Here is a 10,549-nt window from a genome sequence, read left to right on the forward strand (position 1 = left end):
CTCTCTTCAGCACCCTTTATTCCCTTTAACCCCTTCCTGCCATTCTCATCAGTCCTCTCCTAAAATACACCCCTTCCCCTCCTTATTTTCCGATAATTATTTCATATTAATGTATTTTTTCTTTTTTGTTGCAGGCCGGAGCTCGCTGGGAGGGAGGTGTCGGTCCGGACACCCCGAGAGCACGGTGGGTTCGCGCTCTGAGGCGCGAGGCGCGTGGCCTGGAGGCCGAGGGCGAGTAAATGCTTGCCTTATACGACGTGGAGGATGCCTGGAGTCTCAGGCTCCTCTTCGGGGACGAGCCCGCCCAGCCTGACCTAAGCCAGGAGAATTGGGACCTGGAGCAGTGGGACTGAGGCCACTGCCCCCCCCCTTTCCCATTTAATTTTAAATTAAAAAAAAAATAAATAAAAAAATGTGTATTTTTAATTTTAACTTTTTAAATAAAATTTTTTTTGAAATAAAGTTTTTCTTTTCTCTTTATTTATTTAAATCCTTTAACTTATTTCCCTTAGTTTTAAATTAGAAAATAAACTTAGGAAAGACAAAAAACAATTTGTATTTTAGTTTTAAGTTTTTTTTTTTTTAAATAAATAAATTTTAAAATAAATATTTGTACTCCTTTTTTTTTTTTACATAATTCCTTTCCCTTAGTTGTAAGTTTAAATATTAAGACTGTGACGTTTTGAGTTTGGCTACCCCCTCTTTTGGTGCTTTGGATAGCCAAACTGATTCTCAATTACTTCCCAGTGTACTCACTAAGGGGTTATATATATATTTCTGGATGCTACTAGCGGTTGCTAGTAGCTGGTGTATATATATATCCCCTCTTGGGACTGATGGTGATGGGACACTCCTGTGTCTTGTCCCCTTCTGCTGGGCCGTCGTGCCCCGTCCGGCTAGATCTCGGTGAGCCCTTCGGGTTCACTCTTCTAGGAGGGGTGTCTTGGTGACGGATTGGGAACAACACAAAATAACCTCACTCGCGGAATATATTAAATGTATATTTATATTTGCTCTTAATGGTATACACTCCTTGCGCGAGTGGGTCGGTATCGCGTTATTAGGTGTTTATGAGTTGGACTTGGAGCGCGGTTACGAGCAGTGGAAGACCCTGTCTGGTCTGCTGCTGGAAGGTATCTGTGCTCTCCGCGAGTCTCTAAATCTCCTCCAAGTCCAAATCGCTGATCTAAGCAGTTCCACGGCTTTTTGCACCAATATTGTCTTGTGTCATCATTGACGCAAGACTCATACAGTCACACAGTATACTGGACGTGCCAAAAGCCCTGAAACTGCTTTATTTGATCCCTGCTGTGACGTCATTTGGGTGCTGACAATGGTCTAAACATCCGTTGGATTGTTCAGTCCCTTGTCCAAATGGCGTTGCAGGGAGTAAGCCGATCCTCCAAACACTGGGGCAGCTGACCACAGCGTCTCCAAGACACCGTGGGACTGCTGACCAATGTCTGGGCATCGATTTTCAAAAAAACGACGCATTGGCGGAGGCCAATACGTCACACTCCCCTGATAAAACTATTGCTACCCTGGTTCACAATCAGGTGGCAATAGTACTAAACTAAGAGAAACGAATTTTAATATAGTCTGTGCCTTAAGGGCCTCGGCTTATGCCAAAAGGGCTATCAACTTCCCTGCCATAAGGGCCAAAATCCCTGCTATATGAGCAAATCTAATACTATCCCTATCGACCGGACCCTTACAGTTTTTCTTATTGCTAAAATCCTTATTAAGAACAGTATTTAACTCCTTTCGGATAAACGTAAGAACAAGTTAGCGAGGTCGTTGATAGGTGCTTTCGGGGTTGGTTCTGCTGGTTACCATCCTCCCAGGTCGTGTTGGAGGGGTGGTCTGGAGTAAGACGTCTCCCCGTTCCAGTATGGGCTGACGATCTGCCAACCCTGGGCTCCTGTTCGTTCCGGCGGCCCGCTGATCATCGGAAGGGCCTGATATTGTTGGGTGTGCGTGACTCGATTTTGGGGAATCAGCGCAAGCTGAGTGGTGAGGGGGGCGGCTGTCTCGACTGGGCGAATTGGTTCGACAGGCTCCAAGTGTTCGTCCAGCTCCACAATCTCCGTGATGGTGGCTGTAGGCCCCGATCGTACTCCTCGAGCGAGCGTCTTCATCGGAAGGTGTACTTCTTGGTTTGTTTTTCTCGCGCGTGATCGTCGTGGTGGCGCCTGCGGCGATGGGGTCCTGGTTCTCGGTCGGTGGGGCTCGTTCTCCCTGTTTCGAGTACCTGAACAAAACCTAACTCCCCCACATAGCGTCGCGACCTTCGACCATAGGGAGAATTTCCAACATGCCGCGGTAATCACCCCAAGAATTCCTAGCGAAATCCCCGCGTATCCTAACCCGTGTTCAACCCTCCTCAGTCTTCTGTTTGTGTCCCCTTGTCTGGACAGCGCTCGGGCTTTACCGATAATGACTTGCAGCCCGAGACTGTCCCTTGTGACGCTGTCCTCGTCGTTCTGTCCAACCTGTACCGTTTGTAGTAGGCCTATATCGCCTAAGATTTCCGTCAAATTGTTCGGGCCGAGTCCGCGTATTGTCTTGTTTAGTAGGGTCGGGATGTCGAAGATGGCTCGGTCCACGAATTTTAGGTCGAACTTCGACGTCAGTTCTTGGAATGGGGTGAGGGTGACGGATCGCGATCGAATCTCGCAGTCCGGCGCTAGGGTGACTGTTCCGGTTCCCGTAATGATGATCGTGGCGGGTTCGCGTCTTGTGCATTTTACCCGTATTTCGTCTTCCGTGACGACGGAAAAAACCCATGTGTTGGAATATCCTATTCGGGCCCAATATGTTCGGTCCATTGATTTTACCCGTACATCGCATATTTCGGAGCTCGAAAAACGGAGATTGGAGATCATTTGTACCTCACAATCCTTGTTCCCATTGACCTCGTATAGGGGTCGTGCGGTCTTGCATATAAGGCCGATCATTCCCGTTTTACAGTGGTTGATGTCTTCACTGTCAAGCTTGAGATACGTATTGGCTTCCTCCGAAATAGCGGTGTAGGGATAACTTGGCGTTATAAAGGCCACTAGAGACGTTGAGGTATTGTTAATTTTTGTCGGCAATGTCAAGTGTCTATACACCATATATTTTGTTAGCTCAAGTATCGGTATCATGATGACGAATACGACCTTTTCCTTATGAAAATAGGCCGTCAGATCCGCGAGTTTTAATAATTCGGTGATATATGGGATTTCTAGGGGGACCGGGAACTCCGCCCCCCGATTATGTTGAATTACTTCGTTAGCCGCGTCCAGGATATTTTCTGGCGACATAATTGACGGGTGCAATTGTCCTCTTTTCGCGAATAGGATGGCGTTAATCAGCATTTGGGTGTCGAGCTCATATTCGCTCAGTTCCGCATCGAAAGCTGATATAAGGCTCGCCATTTTCCCATTAATCCCTATAGTGTCGATACGTTCGAGGATGTTTCCGATGGCTACGTAGACTGTCGCGTTCAAGGTCTTAATTTCTTTAGTTAGACCTTGAATAGTTTGTAAGGAATCCTGAAGGGATCCCTTCGAAATCTAGCGTCAAGTAAAATTTTCGTGAGTAAGGCCGAAGAGAGAGAGAGAGCTTACCCATTAAAAATTAGGCATAAGAGATTTAATTGTTTAGGGAATACGATATATACTTTTGCTCTTTGGATTAATTAGTTTTTTGGAAATAATAGAATCATCGTTTAAGTAAAATTTAAGTTATGTTTTCGAGAATTAGAATTAGGAATTATGTTTATTAAATTTTGCGGATGTTTGGCGCGCCCTGCGGTTTTACAATTTATGATTTTGGTTCAAGGAGAATTATTACGCTTTTAGGCCAAGATATTACCGAGCCACGTAATTTATTCGAACTGAAACCTCTCCATTGTTTTCGCGGAAACGTGTAGGTGCAGATGAAATGCTGCCGCTCAGATAAGTGGATTTACGGGGTAGGATGGGTTTTGTGTTTCGTTTCAGGGTGGAAGGCCACGCGAGTAATCACGACCATTACCATCGCGTGGATTGCCAAAAGGTCGAATTACGTTTATGTTTAAGAATTAGAGCGATGGATAACTAGAATGAGATCGCGAAAATATCGTTTTGTTTTTAGAAAATTAATTACGTTTCTCCTAACCCCGGGGATCCCGAGAATGCAACCGCGAAAATAAAAATCAAGTTACGCGAACATTTGAACTTTCGCGCCGAGACCTGCCAGGCCAACTCTGCGTTGCCATAACGCCCGGAGCGCTACGCTCCCGTCGGTCGCCATGCGCCAACCTGTCGCGTAGCAACAGTTTCTACGCAGACGTCGCCGGCAACACCACGTGTGGTATCAGCGTCAAGCGAATTAATAGTGCATTTAGTGTTAAATAGTTAATTAGTTGTGCTCGAACCATCGCCAGGAGAACACCGAATCCTCAGGACAATTATTCAAGGACCAGTGAAGTCGAATCGACCCGTTGTCCGAAGTATAGTCGATTATTGTCTCCCAGCGCGTACACGTCGCAACCGTGAGTTTGGATTTATTGTTAACAATGCTTATTAGAGAGTAAATCAATTTATCCTGATTCTCATCTCAGGGTAATAGTCATTGTTCCGGTTAATTTATTGAGATTATTGCTCTGTGCGGTAGAGCCTAAATAACGCCAAAACCATGCAGTTACGTCTTTTACGTTTAACGTCTTTTATATTGCTTAACAATTGCCTAGCAATTGCAAGCCATGCCAGGGTGACGCAATACTCATGACCTTGATGAGGTCACACCTGTTGTGGAATTTGGGAGAATATTCTCGTATTGAGGAAATACCTTGCGCTAGTCGCCAATATATTTAATTTACGTTGCTGCCTTTTTGGAATTTCGAATTCTTTTGTATATTTTTGTGCCTTTGGCCCTTTTGGTTTATTTTATAATCCAAAATCTGAATTTGGATACGTGTTAGTCGTGTGGATCAATTGTAGGTTATTGTCTTATACAGATATTTTTCTGAAAAGCTATGTTTGCGTTTATCGCCGAGAGATTTGTTCTCTTTTTCTATTATTGTGCCTTAGGCCATTTCGAATTACACTTCGCTAATAAAAAGTGTCTAACGATTCGTCGTTTCGAATACGAGTTTACGTTTGTTTACGTTACGCGCCTCCGCGAGAATCTCCCGCGTATTTCTCTCGCCAAGGTCGCGCCTCCGTATAATGTATATCCCGCGTCCGTCGTTTTAGCTGCTATGTGTTATGCTCTCGGAGCCCGTATGTTTTATAAATTATGTTACGTTAGGAATTTTCGTTATTAATTGCGTTTATGACGCCTTGAAAATTATAATTCGGGTTTATTGAATGTATCGAGTATTAGTAATGAGTTCGAAATTATGGACTGTTAGATTTTCGGGTAAATTAATAATATTTAGCCCGACATTAGGATCGTATATTTTCTTCTATTTTATTTGGTTTTGATAAAATTTATTGTCATGGATTAGATGGATCAACATAGTTGAATTTCTCTCTGCGACGATACGATTACGTTCCTTAAAATAAATGGAATCTTGAGTAATTTATAAGACCTCTCTCTCTCTCTCACAAAAATTATTGGGTTTATGTCTGCGTTATTATAAATATTTGGAATATTGTAAAAATTTGTATTTTGAGTTATTATTATGGGAAGTTAAAGAATATAGTTCCGTAAAGAAATATTAAATATGTGTTGAGTTTTGAGTTATGGAATTGATAGCCCAGTGACCAGCACACCCCGAACCACCCCTCTCTCCACAACCTACATCCTGAGCAGCGTGAGCAAATACCACCTTTCCTTTGATCTTTTAGTTTTAAGTTATTGGGTTTACGTTTTAGTTGGAATTTTAGTTCGTTGCCGTGAGTTATCCGCTTCGATTACGTTTTTCGGTTTGTTGTTCCCGTCGAGACAAAGAACAACTGGCGCCCTTCAGAGCATTTGTTCCGTTTTTGGACGATCAAGGGAAAAGGGCGGGTTAACTGGTCCATTTTTATATGAGTAAAAATTAACCACGTTACAAGTTTGGTGGATTGATTCGAATTCGGATCGAATAATGTGCGTTTAATTCGCCAGAAGGGCTAGGGTTTCCCTAGTTGTGTTCTGTTGGGATTCTATGTATTGGTCGTAATAGTCCGCGTCATCTTCGTCCATTGTCCCGAAAAGAATCTTGCTTATTTTCCCGACAAATCCGAGGACCGCTCGTTTCGATCTCTCCGGTGTTTCTGCCAACAATTCTCTCATGTGTCGATGAGTACCGTCTAATATATCGAGCCGATTAATTACCTGGTCTAATTGGTCTTCAAAATTACAATTGCCTCGTAGTTGGGTACAGATCCCTTTCATTCCCAACCAGTGTCGTGTGAGGATTTGTTTTTTCTCTAGGAATTTTGTTATGTCGATATGTGTAATCATATTCCACACCGTGTGATAGATTCGCAGGTTCGCATATTTAGTGGTTAGGATTCCGCTTCCTCCCTCTAATCGTGTGATTTCCACGCCTGGAGTTTCCGGGCTCCTTGCGAGCCTGAAACATCCAATCATACACGGCTATTTTGTTGTTTACGTTTCGTCCTTCACTCCCCTTCTTATTCCTGGCTGATTGTACTCTACAGTTCATCAGTCAGAAATAAGAATATTTTTCGGGCGAAATGTGAAAACATTAAAATATATTCCTGACAGAGGTAGGGATTATGCGGGATCCTCTATTAAATTTCCTGGTAACATATTTGTATAACATTTTACAACTAAAGGGGCTGTGATCAGCTCAAAATAATTATTTCATTATCCCAAAACTATAATTTATTATTCTCGAAATTTTAACAGGTTCAAATGACCAAATTTTCAGGTGCAATAGTTACTAGAACTATTGATTCATTAAAAATACCCTGAGAGCGATAATTAATATTCTCAAAGCCCCTTTTTTTTTTTTTTTTTTTTTTTTTTTTAAAAAATGAGTCTCAGATATCTCCGCAATCACCAAAGTGAATTAAGGAAAAAAAATTTCTAACATCCCACGCATATATTCACCCCATCTCTTTATTCCCTCTAATTTCTGGAATTATATTCCAGTAAAATACGCAATATTTTTTTCATGCATCAATGTATAACCTTTACCCCAAAACCGTAAAATTTCTCTCAGCACCCGATAATCATCCGTATTATCATTTCTGGGCCCAATTCCATTCATCTTCTCGCTTCCCTAATTCACAATTCTAAATAGATTAATGTTTTACAAATTAGTGTAAATTTACAATGAACGAGGGTGTCCCTAGGGAATTTCGAAATTTAAATAATCGTCGTTGGTGCGCCAGCGAGATTGATTGGTAATTTTTCTCGGTATCGATATCGGTCGCCGCCCGACGTCTTTCTTGGTGCCCAAGAGTATGCTCTTCCGGGGGGGGGTGTCAGATTATCGGGTCGCAATTGCGGGGCGTATGTCACCAGTCGTTTGGTGACACTTGACGAACAGTGAAGTTTTTGTGCGTGTATAAATATTTTTGTGAGGATTTTTTTCTTTCGATTGGTGGAGGATGTCTCAGCAAGGATTACCAAGCAAGGCCTCCCGATCACCAAATGGGGATGAGCCTATTTCCACCGGCGGTGCTTTTACCGGTAAGTCCCTTTTTTACCTTTTGATTATTAAATTGCATTAAATATATATAATTTTGGCCGTGGGGTATTTGAGAGATTCCGATTGCGGTTAAAAGGGGTGGCTCTAATTTTTGGGAAATTGAGGGGTCCATTAATAATAAGACCGGTGAACAGGGGACTGCGGGGGGGGGCGCTACGTCGTCCACTTCTTTCTTTAAGCGGGAGCGTGGTGAGTAGGGGACCGCGGGAAGGAGGGGGACGGCCTACGTCACCCGCTTCTTCCTCCTTCAGTGGTGCTTCTTGGGGAAGGCTTTATGGACCGGGGTTCTCTTCCGTTTAGTTGAGAAAGAAATAAATCTGATTTTTTTATTATTATTATTTTTGTTATTGCGAGCAACGAAGTCGAAGAGTTTCTGACATTCAATCCCTTATTTCCTTACTGACGATTTTTCTTGTTATTTTATTTGTTGAAAGTAAAAAGAAACGATAATTGGTGGTTTTTTTTTCTAAATTAAACACTGGGGCTCAGTTGGGTCGTGAGTGAGTATTCATTGTTTATCACTTTCTCGTGGGATAACAAATGTAAAAGAGTGATTTTTGTGTTCAAATGCCGTTTGAATTGTTCGTTGAAAAATTTTTGTTTTACAATTAATTAGTTAAGCCGGGGAAAGGAGTGTTTTATTTATCGAGTCGTAAATGTTACCCTTTGATTATAAAAATGCAATTTAAATATTTTTAATGTTGATTTTACAGTTTATAAATAATCTAGAAGTGGCTGAAGCGGGAGGCCACATGCGCGATATAATCGTCCAGAAAATCTCGGATCACATCTTGGGTCATCCTCGGAGCCCGAGGATTCCTCGTTAATTATCATCCTCAAAAATTTTTTTTTTATCTCTTTTATTTAAAAATTTATCACAGTTTATTTTGTTCATTGAAAAATGGTGTGACAGTCTCCCTGCGACCTGACCACCGCCGTTTTATATTTAAAAATTATATTCTTTCGAAATATATTAAATATATTATACCATTTATATCGACACAAAAAAAAAAGAAAATGAAAAATCTCCTTTTTCCCCCTTTTTTTTTTTTATATTGCCAGTCCAGTGCAAAAAAAAAACTGGACAAGTCTCAAAAATTTACTCTCTTTTACCATTAATTATCTCGTCAAATTTTGTTTAATTTATTACTCACGGTAATTTATTCCCCTTCGTTTTTTTTTTTTTTATTTATTATTTGTTTTCTTAGGGATTCGCCCTGAATCGGGGAGTAGATCGGGTCGACAGACAGCTCGGCGATCCCGTGTTTCCGTCTGTGGGGGTCGTCAGACGGCTCGTCGGTCCCGTCGATTCACGCCCGGGGACTGGATAAGTCAATTATCCATTTGTCCTGATCTCGCCCAGGTGCCGGGCGTCCTCGAGGTTCCGGTCGTCGACGAGGATCCGGACGTCGTCGTGGATCCGGACGTCGTCTCCCAGAATCCCGACAGTCGTCGGTGATTCCGTCTGACTCAGCTGTTGCTCCATAGTTGGTAAGTTGATCCCCTTTTTTTTTATCATTACCCTCTATGCTGTGTGGGGTGTTTATAATCTCTTTTCTAGGAATCTTTCCTTTTCTTCTCCCTTTTTGTTCTTCGTTGACGTGTGGTCACTCAGTCGTTGTCCGTCTGTCACGTCGTTCGTTTGTGGTTTGTTTTATTGTTATATAATGGTGTTATCCGCTGGCGATCCGATTGTGCGGGTGTTGGAGGACCTCGTAGAGACAGTTCCCTTCGTTGGGTCCCTGATTCGTGGTGGTTCGCGATTTTATGATTTCCCCGAGTTGTTATTAGAGCCTCTTCCCTCTTGGGTTCCACGGGAAATTTTTGAGTACCGTATAGCTCTTACTCTTCCCGCCATCCGGTCTGGCCAATATTTTGGGTTGGGGTTGATCCATCTCCTCAATAGCCAGCGACATTCTAGTGAGATGACGGGCCATCCTTTCTGGATTCCGGGTTTTGAGGTTGGGGATTTTGACGTAGTTCTCCCGGTATCTTTGGTAAGTTTTTTTTTCTCTCTTTTTTTTTATGTTTAATATATATTCCCCTTTGTTGTTCAGGAGTCATTTCCCTGGGAAACCGTGCAAGAGGTTACTGAACTCTGGCTTACCCTGACGGTGGAGGATTACTATCGCGTCCCTCTGTTCTCCCATTCTGCCCCGTGTCTCCTGTTTAACCTCCTCTACGATGCTTGCTGGGATCGTGTGGAGAGTATCCTCAGGATGGGGATTACGCGTGAGGTTCGGCGACAGGATAATCTGCGCCTATGGTTGTCGGGTGATTTTTGTCTCCCCCGTCTCTTTATTGAGGGTCCCTGCCCGGTGGTGAGTTATCCTCCTTTTTTTTTCTTGGCTGATGCTAAATTTGTGGTATATTTTTTTTTCTTAGGCTCCCCGTATGTATCAATACGGGGATGATCCTCTGGAATATCTACGATATTTGTCCGGGGATCCTACTCTCGGGGTGGAGATTGTCGACGAGTACGACTGGTTTGCCTTCTTTGAGTATGTTCGTGGGGATGCTTTTGTATGTGTTTATTTTTCTTTTTTATTTGTCTCTCCTGATCATGATCCTCATTTTTGCCAATCTTTTTATACTTTGTTTTTTTTTTTTCAAGGATCGTCTTCGCGGTGTCTAAGGCTGAGGGAATCCTCTTTTCTCCTGATGCGGCCATCGTACCCGGTTTTACTGCGTCCAGGATTTATATTTTTCTTTAATTTCTTCTAAAAATATCTCAATATATGTTTTTTTTATTTTCTGAAAATTTCATTGTTGTTTTTTTTCTTTCCCCATCCAGCTCGTCTCCAGTTCGGTTTCCGGAGTCAACTGCTGCCAAATTAGATGATGCCCCTTCTTCAATTTTGGTGAGTTATTATTTTATTTTATATCCCCCTTTTTTTTATACCGGAAATT

General features: G+C 42.4%; 1 protein-coding gene across 1 annotated transcript; it reads left to right on the top strand.

The window, feature by feature from the left end:
* Positions 1 to 3,707: 3,707 nt before the first annotated feature.
* LOC135169199 (uncharacterized) lies at positions 3,708 to 10,334 on the top strand. The gene is made up of 5 exons (XM_064133958.1): positions 3,708 to 4,519; positions 8,848 to 9,636; positions 9,697 to 9,960; positions 10,025 to 10,162; positions 10,254 to 10,334. The coding sequence occupies exons 2-5, from the start codon at positions 9,307 to 9,309 to the stop codon at positions 10,272 to 10,274; spliced, it is 753 nt and encodes a 250-aa protein (XP_063990028.1). The 5' UTR covers positions 3,708 to 4,519; positions 8,848 to 9,306; the 3' UTR covers positions 10,275 to 10,334.
* The last annotated feature ends 215 nt before the right edge of the window (positions 10,335 to 10,549 follow it).

Source organism: Diachasmimorpha longicaudata, chromosome 14 (assembly GCF_034640455.1).
Source record: "Diachasmimorpha longicaudata isolate KC_UGA_2023 chromosome 14, iyDiaLong2, whole genome shotgun sequence".
NCBI classification, from domain to species: domain Eukaryota; kingdom Metazoa; phylum Arthropoda; class Insecta; order Hymenoptera; family Braconidae; genus Diachasmimorpha; species Diachasmimorpha longicaudata.